The sequence below is a fragment of the Antechinus flavipes genome, chromosome 1 (assembly GCF_016432865.1).
Source record: "Antechinus flavipes isolate AdamAnt ecotype Samford, QLD, Australia chromosome 1, AdamAnt_v2, whole genome shotgun sequence".
Taxonomy (NCBI): Eukaryota; Metazoa; Chordata; class Mammalia; order Dasyuromorphia; family Dasyuridae; genus Antechinus; species Antechinus flavipes.
The window spans coordinates 675635400-675658243 of NC_067398.1; the positions used below are offsets into that span (position 1 = coordinate 675635400).

The window sequence follows — 22844 nt, forward strand, 5'->3', positions numbered from 1 at the left end:
AAAATAACAATTAAATTAATTCTGAGCTGAGATCTAGGCCGTGGATACCATTGCTATTGGAAAGAATGTGACAATCTCCTGTCGTCCCAAGCCAGTTTTCCCTTCTATTCAGAATCCCAGTGATCCAGGGTCCACCTGGGCTGCCAAAGAGAAGGAAGCTCTCTTACCCCACCTTACATTCTTAAATTCATTCAGATCAGCCCTATACCCTCCTCCATTCTTTTATGTCCTCCTCTTCCATCATTCCATGGAGCCTTTGTTCTTTTATATATTAGAATTCTTTTTCTTATACTTCTGGGTGGTAATTAGGTGGTTAACTGGGTACAGATTTAGGAAGACCTGATTTCAGATATAGCTTCAGTCAAGATCCTAACTCAGTGATCTTGAGCAAGTCACTTGAATCAGGTTCAGTTTCCTCAGTTGTAAAAAAATAACACCTATCTCTCAGGTGGTGTTATTGAAGGATCAAATGAGATAATATTTGTAAAGCTCTCAGCATAGTGCCTGGAACATAGTAAGGATTTAATAAATGATTATTTCCTTCTATATTTTTGCCATCTCAGAAGCCTGGATCCAAAAAAAGACAGTGTATTCCTGGCTATCTTTTTCTGTGATGGTTGTACCTTTTCTCATGTCTGTCACACATTAGGTTAGGAGAAGTAGAAAGAAGAAATGTTTTTTTCCTCATTGCTATTTCCAAACCTTCCTTATTATTGCCACTCACCAACTTTTCGTCTGAGGAGGTTGACCCCATCCCTAAATATAACTGTATTCAAATCCCTTCTTGGTTAGTATTCAGATTTCAGTAAAAGTTATCTGCCAACCTTCTTCTTTTCTCAAGGAATTAAATATTCCTCTCCCCCACAACAACCTCCTCTTACATTTGACACTCAATCTATGTGTTGATGTCCCTTGCTTCCAGTTCATCAGCCATTTCTTCATCTCATAGCCTTTTAGCCAAAGATAGGGATGGCTTGATTTCATCATCTGTGGCTGTACTACCTCCACAAAAAGTAACTGAAAAATTCCCTCTAATCATTCTCACCTAGCATAATGGGATCTGCAGCTCTGTAGATGCAGGAAGGACTCTGATGGCTGCTACTAAGGAAACTGAGAACTTGAAATAGGGCAAAAACACCAGGAAGTCAGAGACAGACCTATTACCTTTTGTTTTTCATGGATTTTGCTCCTGGATGAAGATTCCCAGTTCATTCTATCCCCCCATGTGACTAGGAGCAGAAAAGTGGAAACTGAGAGCTGTCAGGGTTCCAAGTGGCAATGTGTCCCCAACTGCTTCCATTTACCATAACACCAAAGTACTTTGCCATCAAAGGTGAGACAGCTCCTGAAGAGCTGTGCCGAGTGAACTTGAGACCCTATGGCAAAAACAAGACTAAGACTTTTAGGGTATTCATATAGACCAGTGGACCATCAACGAAAAATTTATTATTTCAAAGGAATATTCTTTTTTTTTCTTTTCTACACCTCTAGATTAATAATAACAATAAAAAATGACAATGCATAGCATTTTAGGGTTTGCAAAATGCTTTACATGTTGACTCATTTGATTAGAGGTTTTAACATGGAATCTTTGAACTTCTTTTGTTTTAAATTTTTTAAAAAACTATTTCAACAAATTGACACAAGGGAAACTTTTTTTTTTTTTTTTTTGCTGAGGCAATTGGGGTTAAGTGACTTGCCCAGGGTCACACAGCTAGGAAGTGTTAAGTGTCTGAGGACATATTTGAATTCAGGTCCTCCTAACTGCAGTCAAATTTTTTAAAGATAGTTTTTCCTTTCATTTTTCCAAAATCTGTCTTGCTTCAACTTAACCTATTATTCCTGGTTCCATCCTTTGATGTCGAATGAATGGGATGTAGGTGATACAAAGGAGAAGAATTGGTAGATTTTGTTTGAAGAACAGAAAGAACAGTAAGAACAATGTCACTATCATAGAGTAAATGGAGAAGAGTTAGATGTAAAAAGTTTAGAAATGTAGGATGGGATCAGGCTGTGAAGAGTTCTAAAAGCTAAGAAGAAGGTTTTATTTTTGATCCATTGTAGTTTATTGAATAGAGGAATGATCGGCTATCTGCACTTTAGGAAAGTCATTTTGGTAATTGAATGGAAAATGGACTGGAGTGGGAAGAAACTTGAGTTAGGAAGACTAACCAGAAGGATATTTTCAGATGATATGAAGGTGCAGAACCTCAAGGACAACCCCAACATGCACGTGGGGTCACCTACCATAAGCCTAGAATTAGAACTGGGTAAGGGGAAGTCAGCAAAGTTACAAGAGATCAAGAAATAATAAAACAGAATATAAAGAATTTTAAAATAGAATATCTCATAAGAAAAACAACTGATCTGGAGATTATATCAAGAAGAGAAATCATAAGAATTATCAGACTACCTGAAAGCAATGATGAAAATGGAGAACCTTGATACAATAATAAAAGAAATATTTAATTGTTCTGAAGTTTTGGAATAATAAGGGAAATAAAAGTAGAAAAAAAATGATCTATTATCATCGAAAGAGCTCTTATGAGAAAAACCTACAGGAATATCATAGCCAAATTCAGAACCCTACTCTCATCAGGAATGGGTTAAAGAGGGATCTTAATACATATATACTTACATACATACATACATAGATAGATATAAAAGTCTTCTAAATTCAGAAAGAAATAAGAAGACAGGGGGATGAAGAGGGATAAAAGGTAAGGGAGGGATTTTTAGATAAAATATTTACTTTTAAAATGGAATAAAAGTTTTCTGAATTTGTAAAGAAATAAGAGAATGAAGAAATAGGATAAGTAAGGTATAAAAGGGTGTATTAGATTAAGGGTGTATCAGAAGAGAAAGAATGGGGGAGGGAGGATAGAAAAGGATCTTTGTAATAGGAATACTAGTTGGGAAATATTAAATAATAGGAGGAAAAGATAGCAGGTAGAAGTAAAGCAGGGAAGTTAGGAGAGAGAGGAAAATAAAGGATACACACAAACATAAAGATCAGGAGAAGAATTTATTATGTCAAAAAAAATGCAGGGGTAATAATCATGATCTTAGACAAAGTTAAAATTAAAATAGATTTATTCAAAAGAGAAAGATAGGGAAAGTATATGTCAGCCACAGTAATCAGTATTGTTTTAGACTATTTAAAATAACTAGACAGTTTAAGATCAGAATATTGCTGTGGTATAGGAAATGGTAAGTTGGTAGAGTGAGAAAAATATGGAAAGAGTTGGATTTATAAAGGAAGATGTTATCCACCTTCAGAAATATAGAGAATAAAAAACATAAAATAGTCTCACATAGATGCATATCGATATGTATGCATATGTATGTGTATAATTGTAGAATTTATGTATATGTATGTGTATATGTATGCATACATGTTTTGTGCATTTGTATAGCTGTATGTGTGCCTATATATAAACATATAAATATAAAAGTACTTAATGCTTTTTTTTTGAAGGGAGGAGGAGAGGAGGAAGGGGAAAAAATAATAAAGTGAACCATGTACAACAGAGAACAAAAGAAAACCTACAAGAAAAGAAAGAAAAGATGGACAGCTCTGAACACAAGATGTAGTATTTAAAATGTACAGGCTTTCTTGAAATGGAAATTTATTGCTTTATGTTTTGAATTCTCTCTTATGTTCTGCCTGTGCACATGGTAACATTTTTCTTTTTCTATTTTGTATTTGTTTAAAATAAGTAAATAATTTTAAAAGGAAAAAAAACACCATAGTTTGGGAACACCTAGCAATGTGTTTACTTTTATGAGTTGGCTGGGTACACAATTAATTTAAACTAAAGATATTTCATGAAATAGTATAGAAATAAAATAGCAATAGAACATTTCTCTCATAAACCTGATGCACGCAGTTCTACAAATAAAGACATTAATAACAAGAATGGATACATCTAAGGAGCATTCATGAAAGTGCCCCCATACAGGGAAAATGTGCAGTCAGCATACCTGAAGAACATACATGATCAGGACTGACATATATAGAGTATCAATTCCTAACTGATTCAACAGGGCTGGATGTCTTTGATGATGTCATCGTGCTGCTCTCCATGGGCCTGCCTCCAGCTGGTCTCATGTGGAGTGAAATATGAAGTGACTAAGGAAACAAAAGTATACTTTTCCAAGAATATCAATTTATTAAGCAATGCATGCCAAACAAATAGGGACTAGGTCCCTTTCTCAGCTTAGGGTTAGACCTCCAATACAAGGGAAGGCAGTCTTTTATATAACCAAAAAATACTTAGTCAAATAGGACTAATTAATTAAAGGGAAACAATACATCAGGTAATCTGATTTCTAACTGGAGGAAAGATTAGGAACTAAGACATTTTGTTGAGAGTGTAAGCGGTAGATACAGGTGGTTCAGCTTTCCATTCATACAAGTGGTTCAAACAATGCAATAAAGTTTTCTTCCCACAGATGAATAGATTTCTCACAAGGCAGAAGTTGGACCAGACCTATAATTGAATTAGAAATGGAACTGTGCTATCTTCAGAATTGAGTCACAACATGTGTTTCACTCAGTATCCACAATTAAACAATTGCTATCCTAATCCCCTAATTTCTTCCAATTTTCTCAATTTCCCTCTTTTGATTTGTGGGGCAATAGGCAATTCACTCCCCCTATTAGATCACTTATCTATAAGCCAAATTTATAAGGTTTTTCATATATCCAGAATTAGAATTACAGATTATGTATCAAACTTCTTAGAGAGCTAACAACAGGCTAATTTTGAAAAGGGAAAATTATATATCACCAAGGTAACCAAGAAAACTTAAATATAAACACTGTGAAACAAAAGGACAAAGAAATACAATAATAATTGTATCCTAACTATATAGTTAACTATATTAACATTAAGTTACCTTATCCTAGTAACCCACACTCAATAATCAACACATTTTGAGTCCCAGATATCTCATCATGTCATTTGGTTCCTGGAAATCTTTCTTTCTTTAATTATATTGTTTTTTCAAATATCTGCAAAGGTAGTTTTCAACATTTGCCTTTGCAAAACATTGTGTTCCAAATTTTTCTCCCTCTTTCTCCCTCCTCCCCAAGACAGCAAACAATCTGATATGGGTTAAACATGTGTAAATCTTCTAAACATATTTCCGTATTCATCACACTGAGCGAGAAAAATCAGGTCAAAAAGGGAAAAATGAGAAATTTAAAAAAACAAGCAAGCAAGCAAACAAACAAACAAATAACAAAAAAAGGTGAAAATACTATGCTTTGATCCACATTTAATCTCTATTGTTCTCTCTCTGCATGTGGATGATACTTTTCTATCACAAGCCTATTGGAATTGCCTTGAAGCACCTCATTGTTGAATCCATCACAGTTGATAATCACATAATCTTGTTAATGTGTACAATGTTCTCTTGGTTCTGTTCACTTCACTTAGCATTAGTGTATATAAGTCTTTTCCTGGAAATCTTCTTTTGCACATTCTAGAACAGACTTCCTTCTCAGGACAGCTTTGAAGGAGCTCTGTTCTCTGGTAGAAATCACTTTCAGAGGTTCCTAGATAATTCTGTAAAAATCTGCCAGTAACAAGACTTAATATATAGTACAATCTATATAATTTAATTCTTCAAATCTATAACTTTAGAGAATGTCAGGGTTTTTTAAATTAAAGTTTTTATTTACAAAGCATATGCATGGGTACTTTTTCCAATACTGACTCTTACATAACCTTTTGTTCCAAATTTTCCCCTCCTTCCTCCCACTCCCCTCCCCTAGCTGGCAGGTAGTCTAATGCATATTAAATATATTGAAATACATGTTAGATCCAGTATATGTATACATATTTATAGTTATCTTGTTGCACAAAAAAAAATCAGATCAAGAAGGAAGAAAAAGAAAAACTTTTGAAGACACAATGCAAGCAAATAACAACAAAGAGAGTGAGAATGCTATGTTGTGGTCCACACTCTGTTCCCATGGTTCTCTTTCTGGGTGTGAATGGCTCTCTTCATTACTGCACAAGTGGAATTAGTTTGAATCATCTCAATGTTGAAGATGACCACGTCCGTCAGAATTGATCATTGTATAGTCTTGTTGTTGCCATGTATAATGATCTCTTGGTTCTGCTCATTTCACTTAGCATCAGTTCAAGTAAGTCTCTCCAGGCTTCTCTGAAATCATCTTGCTGGTTGTTTCTTATAGAACAATAATATTCCATAACATTCCTATACCATAATTTATTCAGCCATTCACCAACTGATGGGCATCCATTCAGTTTCCAGTCCCTTGCCACTACAAACATTTTTGCACATGTGGGTCTCTTTCCCTCTTTTAAGATCTCTTTGGGATATAAGCCCAGTAGTAACACTGCTGGGTCAAAGGGTGTGCACAGTTTGATAACTTTTTGAGCATTGCTCCAAACTGCTCTCCAGAATGATTGGATCCATTCACAGTTCCACCAACAATGTATCAGTGTCCCAGTTTTCCCACATCCCCTCCAACATTCGTCATTATCTTTTCCTGTCATTTTAGCCAATTGAGAATGTCAGAGTTTTTAAATGTTATTTGCTGTTTCTATCTTTACCTAAATCCTATACCCAATAGAAGAAATCAAAAGGATTTAACTACAAATCAAAACCTTTTGTCTTTCAAAATTAGCAGACATACTTTAAAATGGAAAACAATTTCACTTTCTGTACTTTAATTATTAATACAATTTTCTATGTAAAATACTTAATCTACTTAATAATACTAATTTACTTAATTTTTTAGAATCTAAAACATATTCAAAGGCTGAATTTCTATACAAGATACATTTAGAAGGCAATCATATATATATGTATATGTGCATATACATATATATGTAGTTCTTAGAGAAAAAAAAATTGAATCCTGTTGTTTTCTCAAAATTAATTATTCCATTTAATTAGAAAACTTTCACATTGCACCTTTGTTTTATGACTTGGTCCAATTCCTCCTTTTGGAAGGTATTCCTATATTATAATTTGACCACAAACAGATTAAAATTTTTTTTTAATTTTATTTTATTTAATAATAACTTTGTATTGACAGAATCCATGCCAGGGTAATTTTTTACAACATTATCCCTTGCACTCACTTATGTTTTGTTTTTTCCCCTCCCTCCCTCCACCCCCCCAAGATGGCAAGCAGTCCTATATATGTTAAATATGTTGCAGTATATCCTAGATATAATACATATTTGCAGAACCAAACAGTTCTCCTGTTGCACAGGGAGAATTGGATTCAGAAGGTAAAAATAACTCGGGAAGAAAATCAAAAATGCAAATAGTTCGCATTTGTTTCCTTCTTTGGGTGTAGCTGTTTCTGTCCATCATTTATCCATTGAAACTCTGTTAGGTCTCTTTGTCATAGAAATCCACTTCCATCAGAATACATCCTCATACAATATCGTTGTCGAAGTGTATAATGATCTCCTGGTTCTGCTCATCTCACTTAGCATCAGTCCATGTAAGTCTCTCCAAGCCTCTCTGTATTCATCCTGTTGGTCATTTCTTACAGAACAATAATATTCCATAACATTCATATACCACAATTTACCCAGCCATTCTCCAATTGATGGGCATCCATTCATTTTCCAGTTTCTAGCCACTACAAACAGGGCTGCCACAAACATTTTGGCACATACAGGTCCCTTTCCTTTTTTTAGTATCTCTTTGGGGTATAAGCCCAATAGTAACACTGCTGGATCAAAGGGTATGCACAGTTTGATAACTTTTTGGGCATAATTCCAGATTGCTCTCCAGAATGGTTGGATTCGTTCACAACTCCACCAGCAATGCATCAGTGTCCCCGTTTTCCCGCATCCCCTCCAACATTCATCATTATTTTTTCCTGTCATCTTAGCCAATCTGACAGGTGTGTAGTGGTATCTCAGAGTTGTCTTAATTTGCATTTCTCTGATCAATAATGATTTGGAACACTCTTTCATATGAGTGGTAATAGTTTCAATTTCATCAACTGAAAATTGTCTGTTCATATCCTTTGACCATTTATCAATTGGAGAATGGCTTGATTTTTTATAAATTTGAGTCAGTTCTCTATATATTTTGGAAATGAGGCCTTTATCAGAACCTTTAATTGTAAAAATGTTTTCCCAGTTTGTTGCTTCCCTACTAATCTTGACAAACAGATTAAAATTATTAAATTTTTCATACTTAACATCTTACTTATAATAACTTAGATATGTTCCAGTATCAATCTATTAATTAATAGATTTAGTAATATACTTAACAAAACTTCTACAACTTAACTGCCCTTATTATAGACATTTGCTATGAAAGAAAAAGGAGAGACATAGTTAGTGAAATGTCAAGGTTTGTGCCCTCAAGGGCACAGATTGATTTGAAGTATACTATTATTGGGGGGGGGGGGAACTCCCTTAGCTCTGTTTGAATCTAGGCATGAGTCATTTCTGACAACCAATCATGTGGTCACAGGGTATCAAAAGCAAGGCTCAGGATTAACCAGATGAGGGAAGAGGAAATTCAGAGAGGATAATAGTACATCAGAAAATTTGAGTCAAGAGGCTCTTATCTTATACCATACAAAATCATCCCAAAAATTTTTCCTAGGCACAGATACCCACCTTTAGCAGTTTTCAGATCGCAGTACATGCCATGTTTTACTACTGCCTTCAAGACAATTCAGGCAAACATTCCTTTAATCAAAACAGTTTTTACCTCAAATAGCAAAATTTCACTAGCCACAGCTTAGAGCTGGAATAGCTTTACTTATGTTTTCCTTATAGCTAACATTTCATTTGTTCTTTTTTCTTTAAATTAAAACTAACCACATTCTGGTGTTTCAGACATATGGCAAATTCCTGATAGTTGACATAGTAATGTATTGAAGTTATATCTATAAATCACTCTACACATTTTCATAATTCTTGTATGCAACAGTCAAAAGTTTTCAGTTAAAAATTCACTCTTTATTATAGCAACATTATTATCTATTTTAAAACAAAATATACCTTGTTAAGTATTTGTTTTCAAATATCTTAAGAGTTTAATTCATCATCCAACAGCACCCAGATTTAAAAAGGTTATTTTTCTAACAACATTTCTGATACAATGATCCCTCTGATACAATGTTACAATATAATATATTAAACTGAAAAGGTTTTCCACAAACACAACCAATGCAACAAAGATCAGAAGGAAAGCAGAAATCCGGGAAACAATTTCATGGCAAGTGTCTTTGATAAAGGTCTCATTTGTCAAACACATAGAGAATGGAGTCAAATTTATAAAAATACAAGTAATTCCCTAATTGATAAATGATCAAGGGATATGAACAGTTTTCAGATGAAGTAACCAAAGCTATCTATACTAATATAAAAATGCTTTAACTCACTATTAAATAGAAAAATGCAATTTAAAACAACTCTGAGGGTACCCGCGTACACCTGTCAGATTGACTAATTTGCCAGAAAAGGAAAATTATAAATGTTGTAGAAGATGTGGAAAAATTGGGATGTCACCCGAACCAGTAATTCTGGAGACAATTTGAAACTATACCAAAGGGTAATCAAACTGTGCATATTCTTTGATTCAGAAATAGTACTACCATGTCTGTATCCTAAAGAGATCATAAACAAGAGAAGAGGATCTATATGTACCAAAATATTTATAGCAACTCTTTTTGTGGTGATAAAGAATTGGAAATCGAAGGAATGCCCATCAGCTGGGCTATGGATAAACAAGTTGTGGTGTGTAAATGTAATAGAATACTATTGTGATATAAGAAATGATGAGCTGGTTGATTTCAGAAAAAAATCTGGAAACACTTACATGAAGTTAAATAAAGTGAAATAAAACCAGAAGAACATTGTACATGGTAAGAATAACATTGTGCAATGATCCACTATATGCTCTAGAGTACCACCTCACACTTTTCAGATTGACTAAAATGACAAGAAAAAATAATGATAAATGTTGGAGGGGATGTGGGAAAACTACACTAATGCATTGTTGGTGGAGTTGTGCATTTAATATCTGTGTGAGAATATTTCACTTAGTTTCTTTCCGGTTCAGTTTGTTAAATCCATAAAATGGATGCAGTTTCTATAGAACAAACTACATGAGGTTGTCAGGATGAAATGAGATGATGCCTATAAAGTGTTCTTTAAACCGAAAATCTAAATGTCTGACATTAATATGATTATTATTACACATTCTTCTAGGCAAGGCTGACTTCCCAGTTTACCAAAAATATAAAGGAGTCAAGACAACCCAAAAGTCAAGGGCTAAAGCACACCCAAGACTCTTATCCTCCTAAGCCCCTGTCGAACCAAAAGGTTCAAGCCATCCAGGTTCAGCTGCCGGATGATATTTACCATCAGATTCCCGCTTACTATCTCGAGCCCCATATGCTCAGGTTCAACTCCAAAACCCAGCCTTTTAGTAATGTGCTGGTAGATGAGATGGACATGATGCTGACTAAAGCAGCCACAGTCATCCAGTCAGCCTGGCGAGGTCACCATCTTCGACAGCAGATGTCTATAGAGCCAAAGGCAAACAAAGCAATGGAGCACATTCCAAATGCCTGGCATCCGTTTCCTGTCCATCAGCATCTGCAGTCTTCTCAGGACCTGGAACACATGAGCCAGGAGCGGGGCCAGGTCTTCAGAGGGACTTCTTGTCCACAGAATACTTCTGAGCCAGTCACTGAGACTAATAAGGACCATAAGCAGCCCTGGAGACCACTGGTTCGCTTACATCAGCAGAGATTAGGGATTTCTACTACTGGGCTCCATCCCCCAAAGAGTACAGTGGACAGATGGACACAAGTCTCTTCCTCCGAGGACATTCCAGTTACTGAGAAACTTAACCAGTCATATTTAGGGAACAAAGTATCCTGGATACAGTCCCAAGATTTGCAAGGGCCTAAATCTGAGCCCTCCAAACCTCATAGATATTTCAGTAATAGAAAGACCAAAGTCCAATCCCAAATAAATTCTACAGATAAAGTGGCCAAGACCTCTTCTCCGATATATGCTACAACCAAAGAGGTCAAGGTTCCATCCAAGGAACAATCCACAGCTAGATTTCCCAAGAGCCCTTTGCAAGAACGCATAAACGGAGCGACTAAGGACCCATCTCAGGCAAATCTGGTGGCTGGCATAAACAAGACCATATCCCATTCCCAATTCTCAACTAAATTGACCAAGGTCCTATCTCACACAAATCTGGCAGCCAGAGGAACCAAGGCTCCACTCCAAACCCAGCCCACAGCCGGATTGACCAAAGTCTCATGCAAGGAATGCATAGCATCTGGAACAACCAAAGCTTCATCCCAGTCACATCTGGCAGCTGTAGTCCACAAGATCCTGCACCAGACACACTCCACAGCTGGAGTGACCAAAGTCTCATCCAAGGAATGTCCAGCATCTGAAACAAGCAAGGTCTCATCCCAATCCCATCTGGCTGCTGTAGTCCACAGGATCCTACATCAGACACACACCACAGCTGGCACAACCAAGGTCTCATCTAAAGAACACCTGGCAGCTGGAGGAAGCAAGGCTCCAGCCCAGACACATCCCGCAGCTGGATTAACCAAAATTTCATCCAAGGAATATTCAGCATCAGAAATTACCAAGACGGCACATCTGACAGCCGTATCTAACAAGATTCTACTCTATGAACAACTCACAGCTGGAGCAACCAAGACCTCATCCAAGGAACATCTGGCAGCTGTGGCCAACAAGATCCTTCACCAGACACAACCCACTGTTGGGACAACAAAAGCTCCACCCCTGTCACATCTGGCAGCTGGAGCCATTAGGGCTCCACACCAAGCCCAGCCCACAGCTGGAACCAAGGCTCCATCCCAACCACATCTGGCAGCTGAAGCCAATAAGGCTCCACACCCAGCCCAGCCCACAGCTGGAACAACCAAGGCTCTACGCCAGTCACATCTGGCAGCTGTAGCCAATAAGGCTCCACACCCAACCCAGCCCACAGCTGGAACAACCAAGGCTCCACCCCTGTCACATCTGGCAACTGGAGCCATTAAGGCTCCACAACAGGCACAAGCCACAGCTGGAACAACCAAGGCTCCGCCCTTGTCATATCTGGCAGCTGGAGCCATTAAGGCTCCACACCAAGCCCAGCCCACAGCTGGAACAACCAAAGCTCCATCCCTGTCACATCTGGCAGCTGGAGCCATTAAAGCTCCACATCAAGTACAACCCACAGCTAGAACAACCAAGGCTCCACTCCTGTCACATCTGGCAGCTGGAGCCATTAAAGCTCCACACCAAGCCCAGCCCACAGCTGGAACAACCAAGGCTCCACCCCAGTCACATCTGGCAGCTGTAGCCAGTAAGGCTCCACACCAAGCACAACCCACATCTGGAACAACCAAGGCTCCACCCCTGTCACATCTGGCAGCTGGAGCCATTAAAGCTCCACACCAAGCACAACCCACAGCTGGAACAGCCAAGACTCCACCCCAGTCACATCTGGCAGCTGTAACCAGTAAGGCTCCACACCAAGCACAACCCACAGCTGGAACAACCAAGGCTCCACCCCTGTCACATCTGGCAGCTAGAGCCATTAAGGCTCCACACCAAGCCCAGCCCACAGCTGGAACAACCAAGGCTCCACCCCTGTCACATCTCGCAGCTGGAGCCATTAAGGCTCCATACCAAGCCCAGCCCACAGCTGGAACAACCAAGGCTCCACCCCTGTCACATTTGGCAGCTGGAGCTATTAAGGCTCCATACCAAGCACAACCCACAGCTGGAACAGCCAAGACTCTGCCCCTGTCACATTTGGCAGCTGGAGCCATTAAGGCTCCATACCAAGCACAATCCACAGCTGGAACAGCCAAGGCTCCACCCCTGTCACATCTGGCAGCTGGAGCCATTAAGGTTCCACAACAGGCACAAGCCACAGCTGGAACAACCAAGGCTCCACCCCTGTCCCATCTGGCAGCTATAGCCAGTAAAGCTTCACAGCAGTCACAAACCACAGCTGGAACAATCAAGGCTCCATCCCTGTCACATCTGGCAGCTATAGCCATTAAGGCTCCACAACAGGCACAAGCCACAGCTGGAACAACCAAGGCTCCATCCAAGGAACATCCAGCAAGAGGAGTGGCCAAGGCCCCAACCCAAGAACACTCCATAGCTAGAGCCAATAAGACCTTATCCCAGTTACATCTGGCACCTGGAGGGACCAAGGTCCCAATCCAGGCACACTCCACGACTGGAGTAGCCAAAGTCTCGTTCAAGGAACCTCTGTCACCAGGAGCAAGCAAGGTCCCATTCCACTCCCATCTGACAGCTGAGGTGACCAAGGCTCCTTCTCAGGTCTATTCCACATCTAGGATGAGCAAGTCCTCTTCCCAGACACATTCTATAGCTGGAGTGATCAAGACCTCATCTCAGGCACATCTGGAAGTCAAGGCGACCCAGGTCCCGTCCCATGAATACTTGGAAGCTAAGGCAATCCAAGTCCCATCTCAGAGTGATTTGAAGATCAAGATGGCCCATGGTCTACCTCAGCCATATCTGGAGACCCAGGTCCCATCCCAACTCCAACTAGGGACCACAGGGACAGAGACACCGTTGCAGGTACAGATGGGGTCACTCCTATCCAAATTTCTATCCTGGAGAGACATGGATATGAACAAAGCTCAGGCTTTCCAAGAGCAGGGAGGAATGATGGCAGTTCCAGAGATGGAAAATGAAGAGAATGAGGTGGAAGAGTCCCAAGTGGCCAAGACTAAGCCCTCTCAGGAGCAACTGGGCACTGTGCTGTCCAAGGCTTTGTGTCAGGGAGAGGTGAGAGCAGCTTTAACCAATGCCTTGTCCCAAGAAGTATTGGGCCCTAGCATGGCCAAGACTTTGCCTCAAGGGATTTTGGGGCCAGTGTTAATTAAAGCCCTGTCTCGGGGGGCTCTGGGAACAAGCGTTTCCAGGGTCCTCTCCCGGGGGGAGCTGCGGGCAGAGGTGACCAAAGCCATGTCCCAAGGGAAGCTTGGGGAAGCTCTAGACAAAGCCCTGACCAAAGATGAGAGGGCTGCTCTCAACCAAGCCCTCTCCCAGGGGGAGCTGAGTACGGTCCTCAGCCAGGTTTTATCCCAGGGTGTTTTGGCAGCCATGGCAAGACCTTTGGATGTAGGAGCTGCTTCAAGCCCCTCCCTAAAGGAAGTGGGAGGTGGGGTCCCGCAAGCCACAAATCAAGTGGATGTGGGAGAGACAAAGCGAACCGTCTTCTCAGTAAGCCCCGGCCCATCAAAAGTTGTCATCTCAAGGGAAAACACTTGGCAGAAAATCTCCCAAGAGACACTGCTACCTGTGGACAGCAGCGATGTCAGTGTAAGTCTAAATCATCCAGAGGAGCCTATAGCCAATAAAGTGGCTCCGAGTCTGGCCCCAGGGAACAGAACCAGTGGGGTGACCTTGGGTCTCCCCTGGAGAAACCTGCTCAGGGGGGTGACCCCCAGCCTTCATCAGGATTCTGAAGTCAACGCAGGAGCTGGGCCGAGTATCCACCAAATATTCCCACCCGGTGGCCTGGGCTCGATCCTGCCCTGGGGGTCCATGGCCAGCGGAATGGTCCCAAATCTGTCTCAGGGAACGCTGGCCAGTGAACTTGTTCAAAGTCTATTGCAGAGTTATGAAGTGGTCTCCACTCTGGACAAGGCCAGGGGGGAGATACCAAACTCGTCCCAGGAAAGTGGAACTGGTGGGGTCAAGCCAGGCCCACAGCAGCCATCTGTACCCAATGAGGTGACCCCAAGATTACAGCAATCATCCAGGACCAGTGGGGTAGCGCCGGGTCTACCCCAGGGACCCATGGCCAGTGGGGTAATTCTAAGCTTGCAGCAGCCACCTGTGGTCAGTGAGGTGACTCCAGGTTTGCACCAGGTATCTGTAATCAAAGGAGTGGCTCAAAGCTTATGTCCAGTCTCAGGAGCCAGCGGAGGGGTACCAAGTCGGTTTCAGGATCCTAGAGACAGCGAGACAGCCCCAAGTTTATACCAGCCATCTGTGGCCAATGAGGTCTCTGCTCTACATCAAGGGCCTAAGGCCAGTGGTTCCCAGAGATCTATGGAAAACAGGGGAATTCCAAGTCTAAACCAGGCCTTGGTAGCTAGTGGAGTTACCCCAACTCTCTCCAAAGTATCTATAATCACTGGGGTACCCTCAGGTCTCTATCACAGATCTATGACCACTGCTATATCCCCAAATATGTCCCAGATGACTGGGGGCAATAGAATGGCCCCAAATCTATCCCAAGAGCCTTTGGTCAGTGGCGTAGAGCCAAGGTTACCCCAAACGTCTGTGGCTCATGGGGTGACCCCAGCCCTACAGCAAGAGCCCGTGGCCGGTGGACTGGTTCCCAGTCTATATCCAGCTTCAGTGATCAGTGACATATTCCCAGGCTTCCACCAGGCATCCATGATCAGGGACGTGGCTTCAAATCTGTATCAGGCATCCGTGGCCAGTGCTTTAGGGCAGAGTGCATGCAGGTCCCCCGTGGGAACTGGGATTCTGGGTCCACAAGAAAACTTGGCTCCAGATAGGTTGGCCAGAAATCTGTCCTGGAGCTCCATGACCAATGAGATACATTCCAAGCTGGCCAGCGGGGCAGTGCTAAGTCTCTCCCAGGCGGCTAATTCTAGGCTACCCGTTCCAGACTTCCACCAGCTGGCCCAAACCACTGGTTCAATGTTGCAACACACTTTGAAACCCAATGCTCTGGCCCTGAGTGTGCACCTAAGTGAACAGCTGGGGAACAGGATGGACACAAAAAGCCTACAGCAGGGACCCATGTCTCCGTATCTGGGCGTGGTTCCAAGTCCACATCCAGTAGCGAAGACCAGTGGAGTGGTTCAGAGTGGACCTGAGACAGCCATGTCCAGCGGGGCTCCCTCAGATCTGTATGAGGCGCCCGAGGCCAGTAAGGTGACCCCCCTTCTACGCCAAATGTCTGTGGCCAGTAGGATGGAGCAAAATCTATACCCTGTATCCCTGACCAGTAAGTTGTCCCCTACTTTATGCCAAGGGTCCATGGTTAGTGCATTAACCTCGAGTATACAGCAGGTATTTAGAGACAACAAGTCAGAACTTAACATACACCAAGTGTCCACTACTAGAGGAATGACCCAGAGTCTCCACCAGGAGTCGGGGGTTGGTGTCGTGGGCCCGAGCCTATATCAAGCTTCTTTGGCGAATGAGATAGCCCTGAGTCTACAAGGTGTTGTCCCCAGTCTGCATCAGGAGTCTTTGGTTAATGGAGTATCCCCCAATCTATATCAGGAATCCATTAATCCTAGGGTGGATTCAGGCACAGTCTGGGATTCTGCAATCATGAAAGTACCCCCAAATATGTATCAGAAACACATGCCTACTAAGAGCACCTCAAATAATTCCAGGGACCCTCTAGACAATCTACACAAATCCATGGCGAAAGGTGCATCCCTAAGCCTGCCTCTGGGCTCTTCAATCTTTGGAGAGGGGCAAAGTGACATCCAGGAAATTAGAGCTGCTCAGGAAGACACAAATGCACAACAGAACTCCATGATCACAAAGGTAGAATCCCACGAAGTCCAGAAGTTCAAGAGCTACAGGGTGGGCCCAAATCTGTCCCAGGATGTAATTCCAAGTTCCCACAGGAAACCAGGAGTTAATGAGGGGGCTGCATATCAGAAATCTGGGATCAGTGCATTAACCTCAAGTATGCACTGGCCATCTGAAGTCAAGGAGGAGGTGTCCAATGTGCACTGGGGACCCCGGGTCAGCGAGCTAGCCCCGGATAGGCATATGGGAGCCAGAGCCATTGAAATGGCTCCGAATATGCATCATGAACCCAAGTTCAATGAGGTGTCCCTCGATGTGCCCTGGGGATCTGTGATCAGCAAGGTAGCCCCCAGTAGGCAACAAGAGTCCACAGTCAGGGAGGGGATCCCAAGTGTGCCTCAGGTAACTGCGGTCAGGGGAGTGGTCCCAGCTGTGCATAGGGAATCTGTGGCCGGTGGGATGGCCTCAAATGGCCTTCAGATCTCTAGGGTCGGTGGGGTAGCCTCGAGTTTGCCTCAGGGACCTGAGGTCAGTGGGGTGGCCACAAATGGGCCTCAGAGACCGGTGGTCAGTGAAGCCATTCCAGACATGAGTCAGGAATTGGTAGTTGGTGGAGTGGCCCCAGCAGTGTCTCCACAAGTGCTTTGGAGATTAGCAGCCAGACAACTGGTTCCAGGTCTATTACAAAAGTTTTTTCCCAGTGGGGAGGACCCGGGAATGAATCAAGGTTCTATGGCCAGCGGAGAGACTCCAGCTATGAAACAAGGATTTCTGTTTGATGAGGTGACTCTAAATGTGAATCAGAGACCTGTCTCCAAACCGGAGTCCCCAGAAGTACAATGGAGTTTAACAGCCAACCAGTTGGTACCAAGTCTGTTCTACAAATTTATGCCCAGTAGAGAGGACCCCAAAGTGGCCGCAGGGATGGCTCCCCACGTAAATCAAGATGGGGCTCCCGATACACATCAATCATCCATGGTCCCCAGTGGACACTGGACAGCTGGATCCAGCGAGGCAGCACAGAATATGAACGAGAAATCTGTTGTCAGTGGAGCACCCCCTTCTGTACACCAGGGACCAATGGTCAGTGGGGCAGCTCCGAGTTCACATAAGGAACCAAAGGCCCCGAGTGTACTTCACGGTTCCAGAGGTAGTGGAGTAGCTCCAAGTATCCAAGAATCTGAGACTAATAGGATGATTTCAGGTCAAGAATCCAAAAGCAGCACTGCAATGCAGAATGTAAGGTGGGGCTCCATGTCCAATGCAGTAGCCCCAAGAGCACACCAGGGATTCCTAGGTGGCAGGGTAGCCTCCAAATCAAGTTTGAGATCTGTGACCTACAGGGTAGCCTCAAATGTGCAGCAGGGACCCCTGCCACGGGGAGCAGTCCAGACTCTGAGCTGGGGTTCTGGGAACAATGGGGCAATTCCAGGTCTAAGTCTGGGACCTATGAACTTAACCCCAAGTGAAGGTCAACGATCTGTAGCCAGCAAAGTCACCTCGAGTGAAGAGCAGGGAATTACGGCCAGGACCAGGGTCCCGAGTGAGAAGTGGGGACCAGAAGACAGCAAGATGTCTCCGAGTGCGCTCCAGGGACCCTTGAGCACTGCGGTGGTCCCAGAGGCAGGCTGGATCTCCGTGAGCAGGACCATAGCCCAGAGCACACATCAGGGGTCTGTAGGCAGTGAGATAGCCCCTCTCGGACATCACAGAGCCACGGCCGGCAGAGTCGTCCCAGGGGTGACCAAGGGACGCGCAGCTGTCTGGGGAAGCCCGAGGACGCAGCAGGGGTACATAGTTAGTGGCAAGACCCCGAGCGTGAACTGGGGCTCTGCAGCCAGTGAAGGATTAAAAGCAGCCCCAAGCCAAGAATCTGTGGCTAGTGGGGTCACACCAAGTATCTATCAGAGGTTCCCAGAAACTGGGGGGACCCCGGGATCCATGGCTAGTGCACTGTATCAGGGATCTTCTAGTAGGATGTCCCTGATCTACAGGAGATCCATCAGCGAAGTGACTCCACAATACCAGGCTAGCCCCGGGATGCCGAGCACGCAACAAGAAGATAAGACCAGTGAAAACCAGGAACCCGGGACCAGTAGAATCGTCCCAAATGGGCTTTGGGGGCTCATGACCCAAAAGGCAAATCCCTGTGTTGCGCAGCAGAGGTCTAAGTCGGGTCCAGAGAGAGAAACCCCTACTCCGAGGGAAGGCCGCAGCTGGCCACCAGAAATCGTAGAGGCCATTCAGCAGCAGGCGGCCTTGGTGATCCAGGGCGCCTTCCGGGGCTACAAAGCCCGCAGGCAGCTGAAGGGCCGGCACAGGGCAGCCACCCTCATCCAGGCCAGGTGGAGGGGCTTCCGGGTTCGGAAGGCTCTGGCTAGACAAATAAAAGCAGCCATCAAGATCCAGGCATGCTGGAGAAGCTTCCAGACCCGCCAGAAGCTGATGAATCAGAGGTTCATGGCGCACCCAGAGGCAGAATGGGAAAGCCTGGACAAGCAGATCTCGCCCCACCACTGCTTCCACTCCTGCCAGCCAAGGGCCTGTGCCCTTTGCCAGGCCCTACAGAGGAAGGTCCATAATGGTCCCACCTGCCTGGCCCTGCTCACGCAGCCCAACTCCAGGACCTGCCACATCTGCCAGCGCACATTCCAAACGAGGATGCTCCATGGCCTGGGCCAGGGCCCTGAGGACCTGCGCGGGCGGAGGGCGGGCTCATTGCCCACCCAGAGATCTCGCCAGCTGCACGGCCAGCTGAAGGCAGCAGTGCTGATCCAGGCGCTCTGGAGGGGCTATCAGGCTCGGCAGGCCCTGAGTAGGCAGCAGGCAGCGGCCATCAGACTGCAAGCTTCCTGGAGGGGCCGCATCACCCGCAAAAACCTCACCGAGAAAGTCATGCTCCTGGCTCCTACCTTGGCCCTAGGCTAGACAGCCAATCCACCAGCACTCTGAAGGGTGGGCGTGGGCTGGGGGTGATGGGAGAAAGGTGGCTCTGGAAAGCAAGTCTTTCTTGGGATGACCTAATAAAGCCTTCCAGTGCCTTGATCTAAAGCTGTCTGTGCTGTTAGGGTTGGGCTAAGTGGGAGAAAATGAGAGTCCCCAAAAGGTTTTAGGGTACCTGAGGGCGAGGTAGGAATGGGGGCTCCACATAGCACCTGCTTAGACAACATTGCCACCTTTGCAAACTCCTGTAACTCCACTCAACCAGTGCCATTTGGCTCCTAGAAATACAGGAGGGTGGGTGCTAGAAACTGCAAACATTAAGTGCCATAGAGCAAACATTCATCAATGATCCCTCCGAGTGGGCACTTTTATGATTTTTTAAGCTATACATGCACAGTCATTTTCTACATTTTTCCATATGAGCCATATTGGGAGAGAAAAGTCAGAACAGAAGGAAAAAACCATGAGAAGAGGGGAAAAAAATTGTATGCTTTGATTTGCATTCAGTGTCCATATTCCCTTTCTGGATGCGGATGGCATTTTCTATGCAAAGTTTATCGAAGTTGCACTAAGTTGCTGAGAAGAGCTAAGTCTATCATAGCTGATCATCACTGACTGTTGCTGTGCACAATGTCTTCCTGGTCCTGCTCATTTCACTCAGCATCAGTTCCTGTAAGTCTCTCCAGGCCTTTCTGAAATCCTCCTGCTGGTCATTTCTTACAGAACAATAATATTCCCTCACATTCATATACCACAATTTACCCAGCCATTCTCCAATTGATGGCGCATCCACTCAGTTTCCAGTTCCTTGCCATTACAAAAAGGGCTGCCACAAACATTTTGGCACACGTGAGTCCTTTTCCATTTTTTATGATCTCTTTGAAATATTTCCCAGTAGTAGCACTGCTGGATCAAAGAGGATGCACAGTTTGATAGCCCTTTGGGCCTAGTTCCACATTGTTTTCCAGAATGACTGGATCAGTTCATGACTGAGTGGACACTTTAAAACAAGACGCCATACTGCTTTGAAGAATCCATAGGAGACCAAGTCACAAGGGCAGTCCAGGAGAGACACACAATGAAGAGGCAATGGACCAGCTGCAAAACCTAAGTCAATAACGTGGTAGAAGCTTCATGTGCTTTTTAGTTCTTCCCTTTCCCATTCCTATTTAAGCTGGTTTGGCCTCCTGGCTATAGTTTGCTGACTCCTACTCTCAATTTAAGAAAGTGACAGAGAAAATGTTAATACAACTTAAGCTTTATAGTGTGCTGTGCTTATATTTCCCCTCTGGAGAACTGGTTGTTAAATCTTTTTCTAGTACACCCTTGCAGAGAAGGTACCTTGCTCAGAAGAGAGCAGTTGCAGAGAGAGTAGCTATGGAAGGAAAATAAGCCTACGGAGAACAGCAGAGTTTTGCCCAAGCTAAAGTGCTGTAGAATCCTGTAGGATCAGAGATAGAAATTTCCTTAGTCTCATGTATTACCGATGGCTGTGCTTCTCTATCAGAAAAAAGCAATATTTGTTGTGACTGTTCTGTTTGCTATTTCAGTAAACGATTTGCTTTGGGCTAATTGTGTTCATTCTCTGGCCATTGGAGGTAGTAAACACATCAGAGTGCAGAGTCACAGAGTGCTTTCTACTTGGGGTAGTCTTTACCAAAGGAACCCAACAGGCAAATGTGAGTAGGGAGTCGGTCGTGGGAAAGTCTAAAGAGGACCCCAACTGGCTTTCCACTTTAAATTTTAGGCTTAGTTGAATAGAACTCATGCGAGTTATCCAAGGAGGTAGAAAATGCTTCCCAGTATGTGCACATATGTGCAAACTGGAAACCTAAATTTGTACACGGAGGGGGTGAGAGGTAAAGTGTTGGTAGCCTGAGCTCAGAGTGCCCCCTGGTGATCTAAGCTAAGATTACAATTAGTCATTCTTTGCCTCTTTGGAAGGCACCTGGGCAATGAGTAAGGAAGGCTCACCCCGTAGTCTTTCCTCTCCATTGCCCATGTAAGACAGGTGCATCACAAAACAGGAAAATTGACTGTGACAATAGCATCTATTTCTTACCTGCCCTCTTCGCCAGAAAGACAGGTCCAATGATGGAACCTCAGTTGCGAGTCCCAGTTTACCATTCAAGCCCCTGCTTGTTCTCCAAGATAGGATGATGTGTCAGCAGGATTGCTTTAATGTTACAAGTCACCCAATAAAAATATTGTCTAGGGACCAGGAATCCTCTGTAATTCTGAAACCTCTTACTTATTCCTAGGATCAGAGTGACTCTTTTGGAGAACCAACTATACAATTCTCAGTTCAAGCATCTATCTATTACACTCCATTAACCAGACCTTACGAGGCATATAGAAATCTCATAGTAAGAAAGCATTTCATTAAGACATGAAACAGCATAAAGAACAAGAAGTTGGAGACTGAATGTAAATTAACACATTCTATGTTCACTTTGTTCGTTTTTTTATGCTTTTTTTTTCTCTCACGGTTTTTCCTTTTGTTCTAATTTTTCTCTCCTAACATGGTTCATAAAGAAATATGAATTTAAAAAAAGAACAAAGATCATTCTCTACACTTATACACAAAGAGATACAAACTCATAGTATAGCATCCCTAGAATAATCGAATTCCCCCTTTAATCCCACTGATACCCCACAGAGGAAATCATAAAAAAGGGATATGGCCCCAGGGACAAGAGTTGAGCATGCAGTGCCATCTGTTTCCAAGAGAGACTCCTGTTTCCCCTACTACTTTGGTTCAGGAACATTTAATTCAATCTCACCCATTGAGTACCTCTAGGATACATAAGACCAAGAGGGATTAATGAGAAGCATAAAATTTTCCATACTACAATTGTTTCATGTCCCATCTCTGAAACCATGAGTTGGAAGGCATCGATAACTGAGATTGCATGAAACAGAGAAGTTTCTAGGATGAAAGCTTCCAGTCAATGGAAATTTCAGAAAAGGGCAAGAGGAAAGAGCATATCCAGAAAGAGCTTATCACAAGAGAGAGCAGGCTCTCAAACTACAGAGTCACACACAAATTTTCTCTTGGTATTCTTGTGAACAAGATGGAAAGATGTGACATAGCAATAGTTTAATGAGATTCACAACTGATTGAATGGCCATGATCTCCAGTGGAATATCCCAGGGATCTTATTTATCTCCAGATGCTTAATATTTTGATAAATGACTTTGAGATGACAGGCTTCTCAAATATGCACATATCACAAAAGCAGAAGCTAAGGTGATAGATGACAATTGGGATTCCCCCCAAAATATTAAACGGCTAGAACACTGGCCAAAAATCTAGTA

At 43.2% G+C, this 22844-nt stretch overlaps 1 protein-coding gene across 1 annotated transcript in view; it reads left to right on the forward strand.

Annotated features, from left to right (window-relative positions):
• The window catches only part of IQCN (IQ motif containing N), a 54287-nt gene extending 34698 nt beyond the window's left edge, over positions 1-19589 (forward strand). The window contains exon 2 of the mRNA XM_051975798.1: positions 10233-19589. Within this exon, the coding sequence (XP_051831758.1) occupies positions 10233-19511 (9279 nt within the window). The 3' untranslated portion in view covers positions 19512-19589. The remainder of the gene's footprint in view (positions 1-10232) is intronic.
• The last annotated feature ends 3255 nt before the right edge of the window (positions 19590-22844 follow it).